We start from the raw sequence: 27,094 nt of genomic DNA, 5'->3' as shown, positions 1-27,094 counted from the left end.
TGTTCGCTCTTGCAATGTAAGAACCAGGTGACCCAGTTTGTGTACAGTGAGTCCCATAACCAGCATTGTGAAAAGGATCAGATAAACTGTTTCAGTGATGTTGATGGAGGAATAAATATTGATCAAAAAACCAGGAAGAATAGGAGTTACTGTTTAAAATTAAGGGGATGCTCATTTAAATGGGAAGAGTTATTTCTTCTCAAAGGGTCAGGAGGCTCCTTAAAACATAGTGGAAGCAGATTCCTTGAATTTATAAGCCAGAGGTAGATAGATCATTGATAAGTATGAGGGTGAAATGTTATGGGGAGTAGGTGGGAATGTGGAGTTATTAGATCAGCCAGGATCTTAGTGAATGGCAAAGTGAAGCTGGATTCTGATTGGCTAGCAGCTTTTGATAGGCAGGACTTCCATTCCCGAGGTCTTAGAATCATAGCATCCCTACAGTGTTGATGCAGGCCATTCGGCCCATTGAGGCCACACTGACCCTCTGAACAGTATCCCACCCAGCCCCATCCCCATATCCTATCCCTGTAACTCTGCATTTCCCATGGTTAATCCACCTAGTCTGCACATTCCTGAACACTCTGGGCAATTGAGCATGTCCAATCCGCCTGACCTGCACACCTTTGGACTGTGGGAGGAAACTGGAGCACCCAGAGTAAACCCATGCAGTAACGGGGAGAACGTACAAATTCCACACAAAAAGTTGTCCCAGCATGGAATCAAACCCAGGTCTCTGGTGCTGTGAGGCAGCAGTGCTAAACACTGAGCCACGTGCCTCCCCCTCTTGCTTTGCGGTAAGGTGGGATTCTAGCTACACCCATGGATGGACTCATCACTGGCTGGTATGGCTTATGGTTCAGCAAGTCTTTCTGACCAGAGACATTAATAGTCTCTTACCAGCTCACCTGTTGGCAGGCAAGACCCCCACTTCCCAAACAATGTTCTGCCACCCGCTGTCTATGTGAGATAGATCATTTCACTGGTTGAACTGCCAATTATCACTGACTGATTCAATTAAATGGCTTAAGAATGTTTGATTGTAAAACGTTGTGAACCTGGGGGTGTGGTCTTTGGATCTAATCCCTGATCTGGGCTGTGTTTTCTGATATGTTTAAGGGAACAACATCAATCACATCCCTCCTGAATTAGATAGCAGAGAGATCAACCGAGTGTTCTCCTGTAACTCTTGCTAGGAAGTCTAGAACTTAAAATTGAGGCCAGGACTATGTTGGCGAAAATGTGATGCTTTTGTTGCAGCTGTGTAGAACTTTAGTTAGGCCACAATTTGAATATTGTATACTGTACAGTTCCAGATACCACATGATCAGAAGGACGTGGACGCTTTAGGGAGGGCACAGAGAAGGTCTACCAGGATGTTGGAGCAGATGATTGCAGATGCTGGAATCTGTATTGAAAACAACAAATGATCACAGCAGGTCAGGCAGCATCAATGGACAGACAGCAATCTAACGGTTCAAGTCCAGATGTTTCTGCCTGGTTGCAGGGTATTAGCTATGAGATGAGATTGGACAACTTGGTTTATTTTCACTTGAATTACCACAGGCTGAAGGGACAACCTGATAGAAGTTTACAAAATTATGAGAGGCATGGATAGAATAGATAGTCAGAGTCTTTTTCCCAGGGTAGAAATGTGGAAATGAACTGGGGACATTTGTTTAAGGTAAATGGGGGAAGGTTTGAAGGAAATGTGACAGGCAAGTTTTTATGGAGGTGGTGGTAGAACCAAATATAATAGTAATATTTAAGAGGCATTTTGACAGATGACTGTGGACCATGTAGAGCAAAAGGTTTTTTGTTGAGAGAGGCTTAGTGGGCTGAAGGGCCTGATCCTGTGTTATATTGTTCTTTGTGCTTTCCACACAAAGCAATAAGATCAGTAATTCCTTACAGAACTCTACTGTGCCTTACATGAGTCAGTTGGTGAAGAGAAGTTAACAGAAGAAAGAAAAGATGTTTCTCAACAGGTTGGCCCACCTTGACTAACAACTCCAAGAGATATAAACTCCCCTGGTGGTGAGTCATGATACCACCAATTCAAGACTTTCTGTATCGCAACGGCAGTGGAGAGGCCCAGACCGTGTTTCAATGCTGCTTGAATTTTTGGTCGATGCGCATGCAATTCTTCCACAAATTCCTCTTCGATCCAATTTCTGGAACAAGAGTTTGAGGCAAACACTCTCAATGATAGGTAATAATGAGTGCAAACCCAAGCTGCTTCACGACAATTATTTTCAATGAGTGGTGCTGAATGAGTGACTCAGGTACAGCAACTTACAATTATGCAGCAGAACGTTTCTGATGGGAAAGATACAACAGACAGCATACAGTGGGAATGGGAGGCTAGGACTTCATCAAATTAAAAGACTATATGAAATAAGAGCAGATGTAGCCATTCAGTCCAATGAACCTGTTACACAATTCACTGAGACCATGGCTGATCTGATGATCCTCAACCTTCCTGCCTTTTCCTCATAACCCTCAATTCCCTTGCTCATTTAGAATCTGTCAGTCTCAGGCTCAAACATACTTAATGATCCAACCCTCAGTAGTAAAGAATTCCAGAGATTCACTGCCTCTCTTTCTCCTCATCTCTGTATGAAATGAGTGACTTTTCATTCTAAGATTATGCCCTTTTGGTTTTAGACTCACCCACGATGAGAAACAACCATTGCTGATGTACCCTGTTAAGTCCCCTAAGACGCTTGGCATTTTTAATACGGTTGCCTCCCATTCTTCTATATTCCAATGAGTACAAACCAAACTTAATCAACCCCTCCACAGAAGACAGTCCTGCATACCTGGTATCAGTCTTATGAATCTTCTCTAATGCCAATATATCTTTCCCTAGATCAGGGGCATCCGAAAGGGAATAGCCTGTGCAAAATGCTAGCAAGGGAGGGAAGGATAATGTATGTCTGATAGTGGCATTCCACTGAAGGTGGCAGAAATAGCAGCTTATAATCTAATACATAAACTGTTCAAAGTATTCAAACTGTGGTCTGACTACAATAATGTCTTGTTTGGTTGTAGTGTACTTTTTAATATCCATTTCCTTTGAAATAAAGGCCAGCATTCAATTTGCTCTCCCTATTACTCACTCAGCTTGGATGCTAACTTTATTTATACTGAGGAAAAGCTTTTCACTGTATTTTGCTGTTTTCTTGCTGTAAAATACACATGACAATAAAATAATGCATTCATTCAGACCCTAACTACACGGTGTAAACTAAACTCTCCTCACCTTCCTCTCATCCCAATTTGTTTCCCAATTATTTTAGATCTGTATCCATTGGATATCGACCCACCTGCTAATTTTAACAATTTTGATAAATCGCTTTACAAATTTGAACCTTTATTTTTCTCTGGTCTAAGGAGATCAATATTACTTGCCTTGGACTCTCCAATTAAAGCCCTCATTCTAAACCAGTGGTCAAAAAATTGAAGGGGCTTTTGCCGGTGAAAAGAAAAGATGACTTTGGAGGTGATTCTGATGTTAGGAACATGATTGCTGAAGATCCTCATTGGTAATGAAATGGAGGGTTCTGGGATGACCATGGCAATGTTCTTTCTCATTGAAATGATGGCATTAATTGACACCAGAAGACCAAAAGAATAGCGATATTGGTATCAGAAGCCCCCATCTCTCTAACAATTGGACTGAAACTGCTCATGACATTTCACATAATCAAACATGCCAAACCGACCATCTCACAAATGAAGAGAAAAACTGTTAAAAATCAAGACACTTGGTCTAAAAATCACCTGGCTTTTATATTTAAAAAATATAAACCAATATACTGATTTTGGTTTAGAAGCCCGTGTCAATAGCTCAGTGAATCCCTAATAAGCCAGAGGTCTTTAAAGGAACAGAATTTTCTGGTCCCTTGTCAATGGGTTTGCAGGTGGTGGAGGGGAAGCCTATAAAATTCTCCAGAAGCCTCAAACCACCCACCCATCCACCCCTGAACAGTCTGCAATTTTATGTGCGGAAGAAGAGGAATAGGATGGCCTACCTACCCTCACCTCAACCTAAGCTCTTAAGGCAGCCTTGGCATTAAGACTTTTTTGCCATTGAAGGGTAGAAACCTTATCTCTGGTTACAAGTGGCCAATTGACCTTCCTGCTGTTCATGCTGTAGCTCAATTTTTCGCTGGAGGGACAATGTGGAAGGAATCACAATGCTCCTTACAATCTAGTTCCATATTGCTGCATTACAAAATCTTTTGTACATCATTTCTTTTTATATCCTATCAATTTTTCCCATAGGTTAAACAATAGTCTATCACTCCACTACAGTCACTATTGTCCCAAATAGGCATCTCTTTATGGGATGAAATCCAGCTCATGTGTCTCAGTTTAATGTGCGCAACTCCAAATCTGAGCAATTCAAAATATAATACAAATACATAAATGATAGCTGACAGGCAAAAGGTTCTTCTGATCTATCCAGTCTGTCCCACAGAATTACAATTCCTGTGTGTCACCATATGTACATGCGCCACTCTTAAAATATAAAGCTTTCAATTATCGATGCTACTCATTACGTTCATTACCAATTATCTTGAAATAATTTAATAAACCAAATGGTCATGTAGAATATATTACTGAACATTACAATTGTGCTTTTGTTTTAGTACTAACAGACACCAACTTATAACTCTACACTATCACTCATTCAAAGATCTGCATAGTGCATGCTTTATAGTAAAGTGTACAAAATAATGGATTCTAACCAAAAGTACAACATTTACAATCAGGGAGTAGATTGGCAAGTAAAGACACAACAGGGAAAAAAAGTATTTTTGGAGTTTCTTTTTAAAGGAGTGAGGTTGGTGGGAACTGAGAGGGCAGGTCAGTAATGGTGAAACGAGGGGGGTCATCGGTAGTGAAGGGAAAAACAGCAAAAAGCATGAGAGGAAAGAGGCAGGATTTGAAAATTACACTGAAAATTTAAGTCAACTCCCTGGAGAGTTGAATGTAGAGTAGTCCTTATTTTCATCCTCTCCTTGTCAGCTCTACTGCACAATGTTGCACAAGCATAGCAGACCACTGATATTCAGGACACACAGCAAGGTACACAATCTGCAGACTGCCTTAGCACCTGAGTTGCATTCTCAGCAACCAAATGACTTGCTCAAGGACCACTGCTGTACTCATTTGGCTTCTGTTGCTCATCACATGTCAGCTTTCTCAAAAGTATCCACAGTCACATCCTTAAGAGGATAGCTTTTTGTCTGAAAGGCATAATTTGCTGACACATCTTTTCAGGTGCAAAGCTTTATGGGAGACATGATTGATGCAGAATGAAAGCATTATGGCAGCCTCTGGGATATCTTGCACAGACATCTATAAACATATTAACATAAGTCCCAGTGGTTACATACCAGCTGAACACTGCAGAGCAGGAATCTCTTCCAACTGATGAATACTCCAATCTCAAGATCTCAAGATACCTTTCCTGTCACATGTGGAGGTCGTGACCCCTTGGTCCCATGGGATTCCAGATAGAAAATCAGAGACCCCGCTGATTCCAATAAAAGCAAAGTACTGCAGATGCTGGAGATCTGAAGTAAAAAACAAGTGTGCAAGAAACTTGACAGGTTTGCCAGCATTTGTGGAGCATGAAGCAGAGTTAATAGCTCAAGTCCAATATGACTCTTCATAAGAATTGATTCTGAGTGGCCTCATCAGTAGCAAAGTGGTCCTAAGTGCTGACAAACATGGAATCGGTCACCTGGGAGGGGCACTTCTGCCCAGTGGATTATGAAATTCCACAGATATCTGCACATTGACAGTCACTGGCAATGTAAGCCCACTTGGAATACATCTTGCACCAAGAGTGTACAGAGATCAGCACTGACATGCAGCAAAGTCTGAATCTCCTGTCACTCACTCCCATTCAGAATGATGATCCTCCATCAGCATACACTGTATGGGGATATTGCCTCCTTTGAGACAAAGCTGTTTATTGTGCCCTCTGTCATGCAGAAGACAGGAAGCTGAGGAGAAGGCAGCTGCTGCTCTCACTGGTGCCGTTCCTGGCATTTTTGGTGTTGCTAGTGCTGCTCCTCTTATTCCGCGTGGGAATTCCAGGCTGTAGAAACTGATACCATTCTCCTGAGAAGGATAACTGCAGGAAAGTGCAGATCAACTTCAAAGACAAATGGGCATCTTGTCATCTCTCAACATAAAGGCAAATGTGGTTACAAACGACTCAACTGTTTTTTTCCGCTGTGCTTACCCACTGCCTTTTTCATGCCGCCTTTTTGCGGGTCAGGAATTGTGAAAAATACATGCACCTCAGTCAAGCTCAGTGAGCCCACTTTGAGGATCACAGGAAAACTATAGTTAAAAGTCACGCAACACCAGATTATAGTCCGAAAGGTTTATTTGGATAAACCTGTTGGACTATAAACTGGTGTTATGTGACTTTTAACTTTGTCCACCCCGGTCCAAAATCAGCTCCTCCAAATCAGGAAAACCATACACCTTCCTACACCTGACTTGCATGCACTCATGCAGGATTTCGAAGTCCAAAAAGAATTCATCCACTTGGAAAATTTGTAACACTGATAGAAGCCTGCTGAGGATTTGGGACCATTGTACAACATATGTACAACATCTTCAAGTGTCATTGTTAGATGTTGTATTGTAATGTAGATGTCTTTTTTAATGCAGTGAATCATTGCAGGTCTCCAGTAAGGAAATCCGCAAAGATAAGTTAACCATTAAATTGACCGGCGTTTTGTAAGTGTTGACATTCATTACACTGATCTTTCCAATGGAGAAAGTGCCATGATACTTTCAAAGATAGAACATAGAACATAGAAGAATACAGCGCAGTACAGGCCCTTCGGCCCTCGATGTTGCGCCAATCAAAGCCCACCTAACCTACACTAACCCACTATCCTCCATATACCTATCCAATGCCTGCTTAAATACCCATAAAGAGGGAGAGTCCACCACTGCTACTGGCAGGGCATTCCATGAACTTACGACTCACTGAGTGAAGAACCTACCCCTAACATCTTAGTAAACTCTCCTTGATACATTGGGTGCTATAAATGCAGACAGCTCTAACTTAAATGCAGTGATACAAAAAAATCCTCTGCTTTTGAAAATGATTGACAAGCAGTCTGCTTTGAAATGGAGCAGATGATAACTAAAAAAAACTATATTTAAGATAATTCCCATTGTCACTGTATGGCCCCTGAGCACTGTACATAGTGGATATTGGTGAATGTATAAAATGTATACAGGAGATAGAGAAAAGACATGGGCAATCTGAGGGGACATGTGGTGACGGGGAGTTCTGGGGTGGCATGGTGAATCTGAGGGGAACTGAAAGGCCATGGAGGTGGCCTAGGGATCTGAAGGTGTAGGAAGTGGACATGGCTTGGCATGGTGGGTGGAATGAGAGGGTGAGATTTAGGGGGCCATGAAACACTATTGAAAACTGGGCTAATGTGAATTGAGGTGGGTCCACTAGTCAGACAGCCTCTATATGTATACTCCGCCCACTGTTCATCAAATTCACAAGCTGTACTATGAACCCGAACCCTGCGTATAGAAACAGAGGCCTTGAGGCAAAGTCACATTTGGGTCAGGTGTGCTGTGTGGAAGACGCTACATGAAAATCCGGACCTAAGATTCCAAGGTATCATATGCAGGCAAAGCAAAAATTAAGGAACTACATCTCAGGTTAGTTGCATAGCAGTTTGGCACTGTAAGGCACAATACAGCAAGGGAAACCAAGGGCCACAAAAGCAAATTAAACTGAAGTTGCAGACCTGGGGACATGTAATGCCAGAATTAAAGAGACAAAGGGACAGATCAGAAGCCTAAACACCACTAGTTTAATGGAAAAAGAAATTTAGAAGACTTTATGAAGGCCACACAAAAGGTGGGAGATGCTTCATTGAAACTGCATTAAAGGCTGGATGCATTTAGTTAAACCATAGGGACTAGAAAGCATCCAGCCATGAAAGAAATGGAAATTATTACTGGAACTGCAGACAACGGGAATGACGCAGGAGAACATTATTAAACCAAGCCGGACTCATCTCTAAACACTTCAAATGGTGGGAATATTTTAGTGAAATGAAGATTAAAGTGGACATCATTTACGAAAGCTGCAAGCAGTGGGAAGCGTGCAGTTAAGCCAATAAAGTAACAGGAATCATTTATTAAGGTTGTGAATTGCAGCTTTCATTCAGTGAATTCTCTATTTTGGCCATGAAAGATAGGAATATTCCATTTTGGATGCAAAATGCAGGCAAACGCTGCAGTACAACAACTCAGCTTTTACTGCAAAACAAAAGCTTTCTAAACTAGGAAAATAAACAGTCATATTAGGAAAACATGGCATCAGAAATAATATTGCCGGTAAGATTTTATTACAGTGCTGGCCAAATAAGATGCATCTTAAAGAAAGCACTTCTTAAAGTATAGAATAACTTCCAAATTAAATACTAAAACAGAAGGCAAGCAAGTAAAAATGCTTCTATTGACAATGAAGAGAGCATAACTCACCAAGGTGCAAAAAAAACTAAGCTATTCACAAAGATATCTTGAAATTGTCTTTGACAATTACTTTAAGATCAAAACTAATAAAATTTTGAATGAAGAATATTTAGAGTCCAGCCTCCAGAATTTCATTAGTAATCTCTGCAAAGTCGTGCAGAAATGTGAATAAATAGAGACTGAACTGATGGAATTACTGTTGATTCTTTGTCAGATTTATTCTAAACAAAAGAAAGTTTAACCTAGAGAAAGCCATTCAGAGGGCAAGTGGAGAATAAAACTATCGTGCCACAACTGTGGCCAACAAGGACACTTTGCTAGAGAATGGAGGGCCCCACGAGCAGGGAACAAAGTAAAATACTGCAGCCACTGCACAGAACAGGACACATAGAAGCGGTGTGCTGGGAAAAGCATGAGGCACCCCCAAACACCACCCGGAACACCGCAGAACTGCAGGAATCCCGAGGTCAGCAGAGCTGACAACCAGCTGCCCCCATTCATGAGGGTAAGGGAGAGGGGAGAATTTACGTGCCCGCAGTAATAGGAGTGAGGAAAGGTGAAATTACAGTAGACACAGGAACGGCTGTATCCATCACAAACTTACCCTTACCCCACACAAATAAAATGATTCACTTAACTGGTGTAGGAGGGATAAAACACCAGCTTATCTAAGTGAAACTACCCTCATAGAAATAAACAACATATATGTATATATCCCCATGAAATTCTATGTATGCCAAAATAACGAGGGCACCATAATTGGCAATGATCTCATGAGAGGATATAATATTCTAATCAATTGTGCATAAGGAAAATTGATTTGGCCCAGACAGGATGGTCAAAAGACTGAGATTGGGAAACTTACAAGTCATCCTGAAACTGTTAAAGTGGCTACAGTCACCAGTAGGGACTGGAACCTCGAAAAGGGGGGATTTGGAGCCATCAGTACCTCTGTCCCCAGAACATGGGCAGAAACAAAGTTAGATACAGGTCTAGTTAACATGGACCCGATAAGGGTTCCTGGACCGGAGCAAGTCCCATCGGCAATACCCAATAAAACCTGAAGCAGAAAAGCAGTTGTGGAGATAGTCCTTGCACTATCTCCACGGGGAAACAGGGAATCCGGAAAGCAACCACAAGTACGACTAATTCCCCAAAGTGGCCAGTAATAAAGTCTGATGTGAGATACAGGCTCACCATTGATTATACAGGAGTAAATAAGGTCACCCCAAATTGTACCCCATTGTAGCAGACTCCTCCACCATTTTAAATGTCTTGGCCCCTGAACACAAGATTTTTACTGTTTTGGACATAGCCAATGGTTTCTGGTCTATTCCGTTACACCCTGAGTCCCAGAATAAATTCGCTTTCACAGTAGGGGACAGGCAGTATACATGGACGCGCCTGCCACAAGGGTTCCACAACACCCCACTATTTTTCACAGGGTGATGAGCGATAGTCTGAAGAGAGTAGATTTACCAGAGGGTAGCCCTCCAATATGTGGATGATATCCTAATTGCCTCAGAGTCCAAGTCTGGACACCAGGAAGCTTTATTTCTAGTATTGCAGGAATTGGCAAACGCAGGGTTAAAACTCAGCCCCACAAAGGCACAAATTGGCAAAACACAAGTCTTACACCTGGGACACCTCATATCCCAGGGACTCAAAGAAATGCCCAATGTCCGCAAGAAGGCAATCCAACAGATGTCATGACCTGCCACTGTATACAACTACAATCGGAGCTTTATACCCAAGTTCGCAAAATTGGCTGAACTGATCCAGAGATTAATTAAAGGAGGCAAGCCTGCCTTGGAACCTGTAACCTGGGGGTCAGAGCAGGAGGAGGCATACAGTCAGCTTAAAACCTGACTCATATTGGTCCCTGGGCTAGGGCTGCCAGATCCCAACAAGGATTTTCACATCCACTGTAATAATGAGGGAGGGTTTTACTCCACAGTGGTCAAGACCACAGTAGTAGAACAAGGCCTGCAGGGTACTACTCAACTTCAGAAGGGCCAGTAGTCACCAGGTTGCCCAGGTGCATAGCAACCTTAGACTGTGTTGCTTGGGCCATTAGGGTTCGCGAGCCCATAGTAATCCTCCACACTAAACACACCCTAGTAGAGATGCTAAACACAGGGAAACTGAGCACCTCCTCCAATATGAGAAGGGCAAAGTGGGAGGCAGTTCTTTTACAGCCAAGTCAATCCGTGGTAATAATTAGGGATATGGGAGAAAACCCAGCTGAGGGAACTGCACAACTGTGGGGATATAGATGGGGATGAGGATGGGGGGGCGAGTAAAAGATACCTCCCCTAGACACAGCTGAGGAGAGCCTCTTCATGGATGGGTCATGAAAATATGCAGCAGGGTTGCCCCGAACAGGATGGTCTGTGGTAAATGATAAGTTAGAAACAGTTATGTCCAGGAGGATTGATGAAAGTCAGGTAGCAGAAATGGTAGCACTCACCAAAGCACTGGAACTAGCAAAAAGAAACACCATGAATATATATGCGGACAGTCAATATGCCTTCGGTGTAGTCCAGGACTACATGGTGCCATGGGGTAGAAGAGGGTTCATCACAGTAGGGGGATTCCCCTATCAGACACCAATTAAGAATTCAAGCACTATTGCATGCCAGTGAACAGCCAAAAGAGGTTGCAGTAATAAAAATAAAAGCCCATCAAAAGGAGCCAGCAAAAGAGAGTCCAAGTTGGCTAAAATTCAAAGGAAACCAGGCAGCAGACCGAGAAGCTCAGAAAGCCCAGGAACAAGAAGCCATTGACGAGGCTGCAATAGCCACTACCGAATTAGCGAAAGACACTATCCAAATTCAGCAGCTACAGGGGGCCACCCCGCAGGAAGTGAGAGAGCAATGGGAACTGCAGAGGGCATTCAAAGGGGAGGATGGTGTCTGGAGGAAAGCAGACAAGTTGGTAGCACCAGCGTGTATACAGAACATATTGCTTGAACTACACCATGGGCTCTCCATATACGTACAGAGGCCCATGAGAGCAAACCTAGAGAAAATGTGGTGGTGGAAGGGAATACGATGAGATGTGGCCAAGTACTGCCGCAGATACATGGTTTGTGCAGAACACAACCCAGGGAGACCCATAAAAGTAAAGATTGCACACCAGCCCAGACCTAGGGGACCCTGAGAACACTTTCAGATGAATTTTACAGGGCCATTATCGCCTTCCCGTGGGAAAACGCACTGCCTGGCCATCATAGACCAATTCACCCGATGGGTAGAGGCAGTCCTGACCAAAGGCTGCACTGTGACCTCTGCAGCCAGAATATTAGCAGAGGAGGTAATGCCGAGGTGGGGAGTACCCCTCCTGATCGACTCCAACCAAGGGCCACATTTTACAGGCAAGGTCATGAAGACTGTCTGCCAATTACTCGGCATTAGACAAAAATTCCACATTCCCTATCACCCCCAGAGCTCAGAGATGGTAGAGAGAACGAATAGAACGCTCAAAAATGCTTCAGGTAAGGCTATGCAATCCTCAGGCAGAACGTGGGCTAAAGTGCTGCCAGCCAGACTAATGAGATTAAGAGCCATTATGAATCAGGCAACCAGGCTAACACCACATGAATTAATGACCGGGCGAGCAATGCAATTGCCAGAGACAATAATAACAGGTGGCACGAAAGTGGGTCCACTAAAAGACAGAATTCAGCGATATGTGATAGAATTGAGTGCCCACTTGAAAGGGATGTGGAAATCTGTAATTGATAAACAGGGCAAAAAGGACGAGGCAGGGGAATTCAAAATATTCCCTGAGGTCCCAGCAGCAGGAAGCCGCATCCTGGTGCAAGCACTGCCTGACAAACCAGGCTTTGCCCCAAAATGGAATGGGCCATACGACATGGCAATAAGTGAGGACACCTGTGCCTGCCTAGATATTAAAGGAAAAGGCTCAACTAAAACCATTTAAAGACCCCTATAACCAAACAAATGTCATTGGCCATTCCCCAGGTGCAGACAGAAATGGTGGACAAGACGGTCATCCTGGGGGGAGTAGCGAAAACACAACAGAACAAACCACACAGCAGCACAACTGCACCTCCTGACGAAAACAACAACTTTGACTGATGACTTTATTTAACTGCCAAGTGTATATACCTGTAAGCATTTTACTGTTTTTTTTAGTGTCATGACTGTCAGGAGCATGTCAGGATTTGAAGACAACCTCTCATATAAAACCCACCTAAGTTTGCATGGGAACCAAACTGTCTGCAACCCACTGGCGTGATCAGTAGAATCCCTATTTGTGGACCCCTTGCAACCTGTATACAGCAGACACCTTGGGAGCAGCGTGTAAGGGACAGATAGGCAAATACAAAGGGGGCTCTTGGGTAGATGTGTGCAGCTGAGCAGGACCACCGTCCCATGGGGTCAGGCCTTCCTAGCCTAGGGAAGGGAAAACCCGGTAATTATCCATTGTCTCACAGAACAGGGATGGGGATGCGTTTATGCGCTGGTTCCCAAAAATGACTCATGCGTTCAGACACAGTGCACTTATCAGCACTGTACAGTCACCAGGGGACAGTTTATCTGCACCTGCAGTGAGCAGGCATGCTTGAATATGACCGCGGGCAGACAATTCAAATGTGATCAGTGCAATGGCACCCATGTCAGCTTCGTCACATGGACATGCCTGCTCGATACTTAATGATTTCCTCCCACAGTCCAAAGATGTGCAGGTCAGGTGAATTGGCCATCCTAAATTCCCCATAGTGTTAGGTGCATTAGTCAGAGGGAAATGGGTCTGAGTGAGTTACTCTTCGAGGGTCAGTGTGGACTTGTTGGACTGAAGGGGCTGTTTCCACACTGTAGGGAATCTAATCTAATCATTCTCAGGGAGAGCGATTAATGCCCATTACTACAGCAATGGACTTCCACGCAGACATTGAAACTGACAATGTCTGTGCTGAAACTGACAATGACCGTGCTGAAATTAACAAAGGCTGCAATGGAACTGACAATGACTGCATCGAAACTATGAACGATTCTGCAATGTTTACAACGAACAAACTATGTTATAGAGACAATAACCTCATCACTGACCTATTATATCACAAAATGTATAAAAGTATCTTGACATGTGCTCTGGGTTGAGAGAAGAATTACAGCTGCCCACTGTGCTGTTGGTGTCTTTCTCTCTCTGGAACTCCGGTATTTCCTTGTACAATAAACTCTGTTGTTGAACCCTGACTCTGGCTCCGAGGCTGGTGATTTTCCCCACAACAGTAGAAAAGCTATGTTCTTCAATGAAGAATTTTCACTCGAGGACAGATATATCCACATCCACATCCTTTTTTTGATAAATCGAAGGGGTTAAACAGCAATAGCTAAGAGCTTCTTTAAACAGGTATAGCCAGATTACTTAATGGAAGAAGACAGCTCAATGCTGAATACAGACCACATTGAAGATAAATGCTAACCCCTCATATATTGACACACCCAGGAAGATTTCACATTCTTTAATAAAACAAGCCACTAAACAATTTGAACAGGTGACTAAAATAAAGACTAATTTCCAAATTACAAACTCAACTGAGTGATGTTTACATATACTTGTCTTACCCAAACCTAATGAGTCCATTTAAATTTGTGTTGACCTTACAGAGCTCAACAAGGTGGTCATGAGAGATATCTACCTAAACCCATGGCTATTAATAGTTTAGCTAAATAATCCAGAAACTGAGTTTTCATGAAACTCAAGATGAACAGTAGACTCTGGCAGGTGCCATTGGATGAGAATTCAAAGCAATCTACCATATTCATAACTCCATTTTAAGAGATTTTGCTTCAACAGCCTGACATTTGGGAATGTCATACTCCAGAGATTTTTCAATGCTCTGTAGCTAATACTTCACAAACTCTTCAAGGAGTTGTATGCCATGTGGATGACATACTGATCCATGGGAAATAGTCTAGAAGGGTGATAAGAAAATGCATGCAGTTCCAAAGCACTTGTACATAGAAGGAAGAACCCTTAACGAAAATTGTAAACTCTCCAAAGAATCTATTCACATCTTGGGACACATTGCCAACAATGATGGAATAATGACAGACCCACAGAAGACAAAAGCCATTTAGGAGTTTGGCATTCCAAAGTCAGTTCTTAACCTCAAAAGAACTTTAGGGATGGTAAATCTTTTGCCTCACTTAGCAATTACTACAGAACCTATGAGACAATGCTTAAAGACAACATAAGGATGATGTTGAAACCCCCATCAAAAAAATGTGTCTCAGTGGGTCAAAGACAGATTGATGCCTGTGCATGTCCTAGCCATTACAATTTACTTATTCCAAGCATCATAGCAGCTGATGCTTCAGCTACAGTCTTAGGAGCAGTATCCTTTAAGCAGCAACCAGCTGAGTTCATAAACTAGTTTATTAAGCATTGTGTTTGATGAAAAATGCTGACTTTGGCTATGCTTGTTAAATTACAGAACCACTTCATTCCAGTGTTGTTCAGTAGCATCAGAGTTATGATGAGCAGAAAACTGAAGTCTCAGCTCCCTATTCTACCAAAGAATTTGATGTCAAATATACCTCCATGGAATTATCAAGATGTATTTAAGAAGAGGCAGTCCTATTACGTGCAGCAATTTCAATGAGAGACAGTTGGCACTTTTTGGGCTAGGGTTGTGGATAAAAGCCTTTTTTTATTCATTCACAGGATATGCTATTTTTATTGCCTATTACTTATTATTCATCACAATTACCCCATTTATTGCCCATCCTTAATTGCCCCAGAGGGCAGTCTGGAGTCATATGTATGTCAGACAAGGTAAGGATGGCAGTTTCCTTCCTAAAGGTCATTAGAGAACCAGATGGGTTTTTCTAACAATCAACAATTGATTATTGGTTTTTATTAGACTCGGAAATTCCAGGTTTTTTTTAACTTTGCCATGGTGGAATTCAAACCTGGGTTTCCAGATCATTATCTGGGTCTCTGGATCAACAGTGCAGCAATAATACCACTAAGCCTTCACCTCCCCCAGTTGAGGTCATCCAAGGAGTAACAGACCAGCAGAGATCATATATTGCTTGGAGAGTCATAGAGTCATGCAGCACAGAAGCAGTCCCTTCAGTCCAACTCGTTCACATCAACCAGGTATCTCAAACTAAACTTGTCTTTCTTGCCTGCGTGTCACCCATATCCCTCTATATCTTTCCTATTCATGTACTTATCCAAATATCTTTTTAAATGTGTAACTGCACCTGCATCTACCACTTCCTCTGGCTGTTCATTCCACATTTGAACCACCCTCTGTGTGAAAACGTTGCCCCTCAGGTCCCGTTTAAATTTTTTTCCTCTCAGTTTAAAAATATGCCCCGAGTTTTGAACTCCCCCACCCTAGGGAAAAGACCTTTGCTATTCACTATTTCTACGCCCTTCATGATTTTATAGACCTCTGTAAGGTCACCCCTCAACCTCCTACACTCCAGTAAAAGAATGTCCCAGCCTATCCTTACAACTCAAAGCCTCCAGTGCTGGCAACATCCTGAAATCTCGCATGAAAGAAGCATAGGAACCCTATTCCTTTGTAGACCTATCATCCAATACTGATTGATTTGCACAAATGCAATGAAGTGAATGCAACAGACCTACAGCCTGCTCACTGTCAGTAAAAGAATCAAAGTTAACAGTCTTTAACCCTAAGCTCTACAGAGACTAAAGAGAACAATTCTAGGAGAACAATGAAAATTCCAGATCCCCTGAAGTTATGAAGTCAGACACTTGGTGTGAGATGGGGTAGTGGTGAGTCTAATGGAAGGAAATCTTGGTGGGAGATGTTGGAAAGGATGTAAAGATTGAAAGAGTTAATATTGAGGAAAGATATAGAGGGATATGGGCAACACGCAGGCAAGAAAGACAAGTTTAGTTTGGTTGACGTGGACAAGTTGGACCATCATTTATAATGAGGTCATCTGACAGAGCAGCTTAGGATCTTGAAGGAATAAGAACTAACAGGTCCTCAAATTATCTGTAACAACATCTACCATATCAACAGGTAACTAGTTCCTAACATGAAATAAACTTCATCTTGTTCAACATAAAAGCCCTTTCTAGTTAGATCAGTACATGATCTTCCTCTATCACATTTGACCAGACAGGCCCAATAGATCCCCACACTTAGAGGATGATGGCAGCACACCAACATGGTGCATGCAGACATGGCTTAACTGCAAAAAACAACAGGGTAGAGGACAGGAGTGATTAAATGAATAAAGGGATGATGGTACAAGGTACAAGGAGATGAATTTGGGACTTGTAAAGAACAAAACATGGGTTCGTTCAAGTTGCAAATGAGGAAAAAAAGAGGGAATATGGAAAATTATTTGGAACAGATGGCTTCTTTGAATTGATAATAATTTGGTCAATTCCTAGATTAACCTGCTGGCTCTGTTACAAAGTGCATCCCCACCACAGACAATACCTTCTCCAATTCAATGGCTCTCAGAAATATCCTTCATTATAAGTAATTATCTGCCAAGGAATGGTGATTATCGTTGATATGATTGCATTATTATTTTCAGAAACACTTTGTTTTGAATGACATAATCCTAACAATACAAAACTGAGCATCAAAACTACTGTAACAGCCAGAGCAGCAGAAAAGGCTTAACTGCAGCATGATGCTCAGATTAGCTCTCCGCTAAAAGTCTTCCCCGTACTTATTACGCAGCATCTCCAACACAGGACGTGAGAACTCAGGTGGACCCCAGATGGCACTTTCATATTGATGAACCCGTGCTTTATGCAGATCAATATACGTACTTCTGCCAATATTTCCCCACACAATCACATCTTTCACATCTGCAGAGAGAAAGAAGAAAAGGCACATCACTTACATAAACATGAACAAGCCATTTGCCGATAAGTACACTTGAAAACAATTTTACTAATGCAATGTTGAAATTCAGAATTAACCTAAAGAACAGTCTCACCGTTGTGCAGATTTGAAATGCATAAAAGACAAGTAACTCACTTACATCTTATTTCCACTCAGCCTATATTAACTCAAACATTGCAGAAACTACAGTTCATCAGTATCTCTGTTTTAATGAATCACTATCATGTGTAGCCCTATGGGGCATTACTAATGAGCAACATTTGAGGCTCCTTGTCACCAGGAAGCACTCCCTGATCTCAGCAAATGGGTCAAAATATTGAGCTTGCAATGTTGCTGTGAGAGTTGCAGGGTTTTCTGTGCTTGGTGGGTGTGAATCTCTATCTAAAAGTTCTATAGTGAGCAGGTGGCATCAGTTTTGATTCATTTTCCCCCAGTGCAGGGGCACCTGGAAAAGATGATGCAGCTCTGTCCACAACAGACTGGGAGAATGGGGAAAAGTTAAAGGAACAGACAGGCATACTGCATACTTCAACTGGTTTGCTCCTGTTAGTGAATGGTTGGGGCAAATCAGTCCTTGTAAGATAAATTAATGCTCTTGCCAACTTGCATATATTTGAACTATGGTTGGTCACAACTAGATATTTTCTAATCAGGCTGGTCAGAGATGTTATTTCACCTAAAACATAGACAGGATTTTAACCTGGGTCTCCAATTCTATGATTCCTGGCTCAGAGGTAGGGATACACTGTGCCACAAGAGTTGGGCTAATAACAACTGGAGTAGTTGTTAAACCGTGATTCAGTTGACTGCATATAAGACACCTGAGCACCAATTCCAGTCAGACACTTGCCACAATTGGAGTACTCAAGTCAAAGGATTTTCTTTTGGGAGCAACATTAAATCACAGCCTTGACTACCTTCTCAGATAGACATAAAAGATTCCTAAGCACTCTTGACAGAAGAGTTGGGGATTTCTCCTCACTAGCCTGACTAATATTTATCCCAAATGGGATATATCTCATTGCTGTTGAGAGAGCCTGCAGTGTGTAAGTTGACTACTATGGCTTCTACGTTACAACTGCTTAATAATTTACTATACTTTATTGGTTCTTCATCAAATGATTTGGGATGCCATGAAAGGTGCTATATAACAGCACTTCTTTCATCCAATCTAAGATTTAATCACCACAGAGACAAAAGCACTGGCAGCCATTTCCAAAGATCAGACCTATGAAAATCCAACATGAAAAATCTTAAGTAAGAAGTAAATTAGAAACAGAACTGATGTGTGCTCATGGGCCACAGATGACTCATGGGCTGAAGTGTGAATATTCCTGTTCCGGTAGATCCATTAGTCTGTGCTGATGCATTACAGCCAAAAATGGCACTTTTCCCAACAGCCACTGCTGCAAGCAAAACAAACCCCAAATTTAATAAAACTATCATGTACAATCATAATTCAAATACAAAGATCAGGGATGCGCTTAGACTGTTATCTAATCTGGTGGTTATAAATATCTTGAACTTACTTCTCACGTCATCCAAACTCTTTATTAAATTGATTCCTCCCAACTCACTCTTAGGTTACATCATTTTATGTATAAACCATATGAATCCTCTGATTGGTTTCCTAAATGTGGCTCACTGTCAAATCTCATTGTTCTATACATTATCAGAACATTAATTAGATTTCAGCCTGTTACTAATTCCAAGATGTCAGTTATTAGATACATAAGTTATTTAAATTGCTTGATTGATTCCAGTCTGTAACTCCCTCTCAGATATCTATTACTCTGTACATAAACCATCAAAATTCTGAATCAGATTCCAATTTGTAACATTTTCCTAGACAGGCAACTGGCACTTATTCAATCATAAACAGTGAACTGGTTAAAATATTACTTATAATTTGTATTGTTTTGAGTTACATAAGTACTGGTTCCTATTGTTCCAGCTGTAATTTGTTTGCATACACTCTTGTTCAGAAGTAAACAATGCAATGGTCTGAATCTTAATTACCCTCTGCATCCTGTTTGAACATCATTGCAAAATATAATGGCACATTCTTTCTGCCCTAACCCCAATCCATCTTCTGTCAAAAATTAACTTTAAAAATGCGGCAGTCAGATCAAAGCATGCTTGAGCATTCAATTAGTGTCATTTGCACCATTAAAATCAGGAAGTCAGAAGTAAGAGTGATGTTGGATACAGGTTGCTCACACAGGGAACTATGGAACTATGCACAATAACAGTTAAATATATCATACAGGGGATAATACAAGGCATGAAGTATGTGACAGTATGCACTTTGGAGAATTTGTACTGTTCTGAACAAGGGTTACTAGACCCGAAACGTTAACTCTCCTCTCTCTCCACACATGCTGCCAGATTTGATAAGTCTTTCCTGCATTTTCTGATTGTGTTTCTGATTTTCAGCATTTGCAATCCCATTTTGTTTTTGGTTACAGAACTTGGTGGGTGATACTTTGAGGATAGTGAAGAACTTTGATTGTATTTTATACAGGGTAATAAAAGACGAAGCAAAGACGACTTAGAGAATTTGATAGCCACATCCCCCACACCTCCACGACAACAGGATGTTTCATACAGTCATTCCCCACCACCAATATAGCCCTCTGGATTGTTGAGCAACATCTCCTCTGACTCTGCTCATTTCCTTCATTAAAAGATGCTGTTACGAAAATCCTATTGGCCTTAGCCATGCATGTCTTTTTCTGGCATACCTGCAGCTTCTTTTCCCCCCCTTAACAAATTTTTCAGTGCATTGCATGTAATTGTGATGCAGCAGTGAATGTTGTTATGGCAGAAGGGTTATGATGCTCTAGAAAGAGTAAAAACAGCTCTGGAGTTTTTTTTTAAGGCAACATAGAAAGTTGTCAGTCTGCCATAAGGGATGCATAAATTATGGGGTTAAAAATCACACAACACCAGGTTATAGTCCAACGTGTTTAGTTAGAAGCACTGGCTTTCAGAGCGCTGCTCCTTCATCAGGTGATTGTGGAGGACACAATTGTAAGACACAGAATTTATAACAAAAGTTTACAGTGTGATGTATCTGAAATTATACATTGAAAAATACCTTGATTGTTTGTTAAGTCTCTCATCTGTTAGAATGACCATGTTAGTTTCACTCCTTTCATATGTAAATCACAAAACATTTTTTAAAAATTACATTCTCGGGTTAATTTTAACAATTGGTGTCAGCCCAGATAATGTGTTGAAGGTGTTCACCCCCTGTGTGCTGTTGTCTCTGTCATAATGTTTAGACTGATTCTAATCTAAAAAATGAGTTAACAGAGTGTTATATGGATTCATGCAGTTTTTGAGCAAAGTACATTGTAACTCTGCGAGTACAGATTCACCCCACAAATATATATGTGTATGTGTGCATGTGGGTTTGGTTGGTGTGTGTGTGTGTGTATGAGTGCGCATGCGGGCTGGGGTGTTGTGGGTGTCTGAGAGAGATGGTGTATATGTGTGCCTGTGAGTGCAAAGGGGTCTAAATCTGTGAGAGGGTGCATTTGCGAGTGTGGGAGTGTGTGTGAGTGTCTGTGTGCACGTCTGTGTACAGGAATGTGTGTGCGTATGTGTGTAGGAGTGTCTGTGTGTGTGTGTATAATACAATGGGGTCACCTGTAATGTGACGTGAACCCAAGGTCCCGGTTGAGGCCCTCCCTATGTGTATGGAACTTAGCTATCAACCTCTGCTCGGCCACTTTTCGCTGCTGCCTGTCCCAAAGTCTGCCTTGGAGGTTGGTCACCTGAAGGTCCGAGGTTGAAAGTCCTGGACCACTGAAGTGTTCTCCAACTGGGAGGGAACCCTCCTGTCTGTTGATTGTTGTACGGTGCCCGTTCATCCGTTGCCATAGCCTCTGCCTGGTTTCCCCAATGTACCATGCCTCAGGGCATCCTTGCCTGCAGCATATAAGATAGACAACATTGGCTGAATCGCATGAGTACCTGCCATGTACAAGGTGGGAGATGTCCCCATGTGTAATGGTGGTATCAATGTCCACACTGTGACATGTCTGGCAGTGCCTACTATGACAGGGGTATATGGAGTTGTCCTGAGAGCCGGGCAGTTTGCTACAAACAATGATCTGTTTGAGGTTTGGCGGTTGTTTAAAGGCGAGCAGTGGAGGTGTGGGGAAGGTCTTGGTGAGGTGCTCATCCTCATTGATAATGTGTTGCAGGCTGCGAAGAACATGGCGTAGTTTTTCAGCTCCTGGGAAGTACTGGACAACAAAGGGTTGCAGCACGTGTCTGCCTCCTGAGGAGATCATTACGGTTCCTTGCTGTGGCACATTGGAACTGGCGAACAACTTCAACACATTATCTTAGCTGACACCAATTGTTACAGTTAACCTGAGAATGTAACTTTTAAAAACGTTTTGTGATTTATATATGAAAGAAGTGAAACTAACATGGTCATTCTAACAGATGAGAGACTTAACAATCAATCAAGGTGTTTTTCAATGTATAATTTCAATTACATCACACTGTAAGCTTTTGTTATAAATTCTGTGTCTTACAATTGTATCCTCCATAACCACCTGATGAAGGAGCAGTGCTCTGAAAGCTTGTGCTTTCAATTAAACATGTCCTGTTGGACAATGGCCTGGTGTTATGTGGTTTTTAACTTTGTACACACCAGTCCAACACCGGTATCTCCAAATCATAAAGTAATACACGTTTTATATACAGGTTAATAGGGTTGGGAAAATTATATAAAAGGTAACAGAGCTTCAGGTATGCCTCATCTTCACCATGGATATCCAATCCCTCTACACCTCCATCCGCCATGACCAGGGCCTCCAAGCCCTCCGTTTCTTCCTCTACCGACGTCCCCAACAGTACCCTTCCACTGACACTCTCATTCATTTGGCTGAACTAGTCCTCACCCTCAACAATTTCTCCTTCAAATCCTCCCACTTCCTCCAGACCAAAGGGGTAACCATGGGCACCCGAATGGGCCCCAGCTATGCCTGTCTCTTTGTTGGCTACGTAGTTACACCGGCACCACTCCCCCCCTCTTCCTCCGCTGCATCGATGACTGCAGCGGCACCACCTCGTGCTCCAGCAAGGAGGTTCAGCAATTCATCGACTTCACCAACACATTCCACCCCAACCTTAAATTCACCTGGACCATCTTTGACACCTCTCTCTCCCCTTCCTGGATGTCTCCATCTCCATTAATGACGACTGACTTGACAATGACATTTTGTACAAACCCACCTACTCCCACAGCTACCTGGTTTATACCTCTTCCCACCCGATCTCCTGCAAAAATGCCATCCCATACTCCTAATTCCTCCGCCTCTGCTGTATCTGCTCCCAGGAGGACCAGTTCCACCACAGAACACAGCAGATGACCTCCTTCTTCAGAGACCACAATTTCCCTTCCCACGTGGTTAAAGATGCCCTCTGACACATCTCGTCTACATCCCGCACCTCCGCCCTCAGACCCCACCCCTCCAACTGTAATAAGGACAGAACCCCCCCCCAGTGCTCACCTTCCACCCTACCAACCTTCGCATAAACCGCACCATCGGCTGACATTTCCGCCACCTCCAAACGGACCCCACCACCAGGGATATGTTTCCCTCCCCACCCCTTTCCGCTTTCCGCAAAGACCATTCCTGGCACCTTACCCTGCCACAGCAGGAATTGCAAAACCTGCACCCACACCTCCTCCCTCACCTCCATCTGAGGCCTCAAAGGAGCCTTCCACATCCATCAAGGTTTCACCTGCACATCCACCAATATCATTTATCGTATCCGTTGCTCCCGATGCAGTCTCCTCTACATTGGGGAGACTGGACACCTCCTCGCAGAGTGCTTAGGGAACATCTCTGGGACACCCACATCAATCAACCCCACCGCCCTGTAGCCCAACATTTCAACTCCCCCTCCCACTCTGCCGAGGACATGCAGGTCCTGGGCCTTCTCCACCGCCGCTCCCTCACCACCTGATGCCTGGAGGAAGCACTCCTCATCTTCCGCCTCTGAACACTTCAACCCCAGGGCATCAATGTGGATTTTACCAGTTTCCTCATTTCCCCTCCCCCCCACCTCACCCCAGCTCCAACCTGCCAGCTAGGACCGTCCCCATGACCTGTCCTACCTGCCTATCTTCCTTTCCACCTATCCACTCCACCCTCCTCCCTGACCTATCACCTCCATCCCCACACCCATTCACCTATTATACTCTATGCTACTTTCTCCCCACCCCCATCCCTCTCTCATTTATCTCTCAACCCTGCAGGCTTCCTGCCTCTATTCCTGAAGAAGGGCTCATGCCTGAAACGTCGATCCTCCTGCTCCTTGGATGCTGCCTGACCTGCTGCGCTTTTCCAGCAACACATTTTCAGCTTTGATCTCCAGCATCTGCAGTCCTCACTTTCTCCACTCTAATCTAGACTCTGGTTTCCAGGATCTGCAGTCCTCATTTTTACACATCTGTGGGGAAAGGGTTTGGAAGCAAATGATGGGGCAGATTGCTTTCAGTGAACCATGTCTGATGCTGGCAGGCAATGAGAACATGTAAATGAAATGCAACCACCTATTGCATTAATTGAAAAACTTCAACTGGCAGCAAGGCAACGAGGGTATCCTTGGGTCTCATAGTCTTGATTTACTGCGGTAGAATCAGAACCCCAACCGATGCACTCCTGCCTCTAGATTCGTTTTGGGAGGACATTAAATTCCACCCATAATGGGGATTTACTAGCACTTTGATGGACAGTCTGTTATATTGTAAACAATAATATATACAACAGTAATGCTCCAAAATCTGTTACACAGAGGTAGAATATTTGACAATTGTGACTGATGCCCTAGGAGTAGGCTAATTTAATCGCTCACATGTGCAGAAGTCATGGATGAGTTATTTCAATTCCATAAATTAATACAGTGGGACTCTTCAACTCTTTATTTGACTAATTGAGGAATATGTTGCCAGTCATGGTTAAAATTCTATGGAGCTATGCATCTGTAAGAGGAGGCAGAGAGATTTAAAAGAGATGACAAAGTCTAAAATATACTCACCAACTGGACTCACATTCAACTTCCTGGCTAGCAGTGCTTTAACTTCTCCTTCCAACTGAGTTGACACTGCTACAAAGTTACAGTGATCAATAGCGTACGCACTATCCATAAGGAGGTATGTTTTCAAATTCAAGATATAATTACCAGCCACAATCACACGGACATTGGGTTTTGCAAAGGTGTCAATCTTAATTGCAATTTCTTGGTAGACACCACCCATTTCTCTATAACAGTCTTCAATTGATTGACCCTTCTCTGGCATAAGATCGTCAAGAAGAATGATGACCTCGGCATCCATGAAAGCCTTTCTCAGGCTATTTTGCACCGTTACTTTTTGAAGTAGAGGCCAGGCCATGTCTTCAATCTCCATTTGTAAGCCTTGTAAAACGCTCAGAGGCCCATCAATGTGCAGCAGATTTATGCTGACCTCTTTGCTGTGACCAAACACCTCTCCATTTACCAAGGCAGGGATCAGAATAGCACACGCAGGACACAATGCTCTAAAGTATAAAGCAAATCATGTAAATGAACTAAGTAAATGATCTTTCATTGTCCATTGATTATTTCCATCAGTGATTTTATAGATCTTAAAATAGAAGAGCTGCATGATTACATTTACAAGTAAGTACTATGGATGGAAGGAGCTCTTGGAGAGCAGAGAATAGCATTCTTGTCTCTAAGATGGTTCAGGTTCAAGTCCCACTTCAGGATTTGATGGTCAAGGAAGGTATTATCACAACTTTGCCCAACGTGTACAATACCAGCAAATCCTTTCAATACACCAAACACTTACGTCGGCAGTAACTGTACAAGGCTTGATACACGTTAGTGGTCCAGTGGGCACAGGAGAGACTAAGGACTATGAAAGGACTCAACTGTGTAAAATCTATGCAATGAGTAGTCTATGCCCAACAGTTTCCATAGCCATGTGTCACATATTATTTAAACAAAGTATTGAGAACTATTGCTACTTTTGCTGGAAAAGTACTTGTTCTGCATGTAATAAACTGACTGAAGCTTCTGGGAACCAGGTCTTGTGGTCAGCTTCTTTAGCAATGGCTAAGTCTCCCTTATTTGTGTGGTATTGAGCTGCCTATATTATGTAGAGTAGAGTTTTGACCCCTAGATTAACTAATCTCCGTAGGAAGCAACCGAAGGAACAATGCAAATGCTTTCAATGTTCCCAGACTGGGAAGGAGAGCTTGGTGAAAGGTTTAGGGGTTAGGTGAGGAGAGTTCAGCCAGGGTCATTGCTCTTGATCACTTGACAATAACTTCTTCAAACATAGGAAGCCATTCATCTTTGACAGCCTGTTCCACAATTTAATTACACAATGACTGAAACCTCAATCCCATTTAGCTGTCTCGGTTGCTTAACCCTTACCTATCAAAATCTATCATTCTCAGCTTTGAAATTTTCAACTGACATCCAGCTTTTTTTGGGGGGGGGAAAGAGTTTCAAATTTCACTATATGAAGAAACTTGGCACAATCCCTGCATGGGCGAGCTCTAATTTTAAGGTTTGTTTACATGCAAATCAGGAACAGGAATAAGCCATTCAGCCCCTCAAGCTTGCTCTGCCATTCAATAAGACCATGGCTGATCTAATTATAACCACAAATCTACATTTCACCCAATCCCTGATAACCTTTTTAAACCCCTGAAGAAGGGCTGATGCCCGAAACGTTGATTCTCCTGTTCCTTGGATGCTGCCTGACCAGCTGCGCTTTTCCAGCAACACATTTTCAGCTCTGATCTCCAGCAACTGCAGTCCTCACTTTCTCCTTTTTAAACCCCTTACCTATCAAGAATTTATCGACCTCTGTCTTTAAAACTCTTCTTCCACATCATTTTCAGGGTGAGAGTTCCAAAACTCACCATGTTCTAAGAGAAAATAATTTTACCTAATCCCTGTTACAAATGGGTGACTGCTAATTTTTAAACAGTGACCCATAGATTCTCCCACAAGGGGAAAGATCTTTTCCACATCTACCTTGCCAAGACCCTTCAGGAGTTTATAAGTTTCAATCAAGTCATCTCTCACTGTTCTAACTTCAAGTGGGTATAAGCCTAACCTGTCTAAAGTTTCCTCATAAAACAACCTGCCCATTCCAGGTATTAGTCTACTAAACCTTCCCTGAACTGCCCTCAGCATATTTACATTCTTCTTGAAATAGGTTGACCAATGCTGAACTCAGATGCGGTCTCACCAATGCTTGGTACAACTGAATAATCCCCCTACTCGATTCCCTCTCGTGATAAATAATAACATTGTACTTGCTGGTCCAATTTGCCAAAACATTTTATGGACTCTTGTTCTGGATTATCCTGCCCGATGAAATAACTTTGTCTGCTTGTCCTAGCAAGTCCTTGACTTTAATCAGCCATTTTCTTCTATACCTGAGCAAACATAAGGTTAGGCGCACCCACACTAACTATGTGGTCAGACACATGACAATGGGCTCTTGGGCAACACATTGGATAGGCGAACAAGCAGTCATCCATAAATCATCTGCTATGTAAGAAGTTAGAAGAGATAGCAGCTATGGTAGTATTTTGATGGATTTTAAAATCTAATCTTGAAAACAAGATACAGGCC

At 42.5% G+C, this 27,094-nt stretch overlaps 1 protein-coding gene across 3 annotated transcripts in view; it reads right to left on the bottom strand.

The window, feature by feature from the left end:
- Positions 1 to 27,094, bottom strand: part of mdh1b (malate dehydrogenase 1B, NAD (soluble)) — a 44,066-nt gene that overhangs the window by 7,279 nt on the left and 9,693 nt on the right. The window contains exons 5-7 of one of the 3 annotated variants that reach the window (XM_072578556.1): positions 24,497 to 24,996; positions 17,250 to 17,391; positions 1,999 to 2,174 (exon numbers count right to left, since the gene is read on the bottom strand). In XM_072578556.1, coding sequence (XP_072434657.1) covers positions 1,999 to 2,174; positions 17,250 to 17,391; positions 24,497 to 24,996 — 818 coding nt within the window. The remainder of the gene's footprint in view (positions 1 to 1,998; positions 2,175 to 17,249; positions 17,392 to 24,496; positions 24,997 to 27,094) is intronic. The other 2 variants (XM_072578557.1, XM_072578558.1) reach the window with 2 other exon arrangements.

This window comes from Chiloscyllium punctatum, chromosome 10 (genome assembly GCF_047496795.1).
Source record: "Chiloscyllium punctatum isolate Juve2018m chromosome 10, sChiPun1.3, whole genome shotgun sequence".
In the NCBI taxonomy this organism is placed as follows: Eukaryota; Metazoa; Chordata; class Chondrichthyes; order Orectolobiformes; family Hemiscylliidae; genus Chiloscyllium; species Chiloscyllium punctatum.
This window is presented reverse-complemented; position numbering and strand designations above follow the sequence as displayed.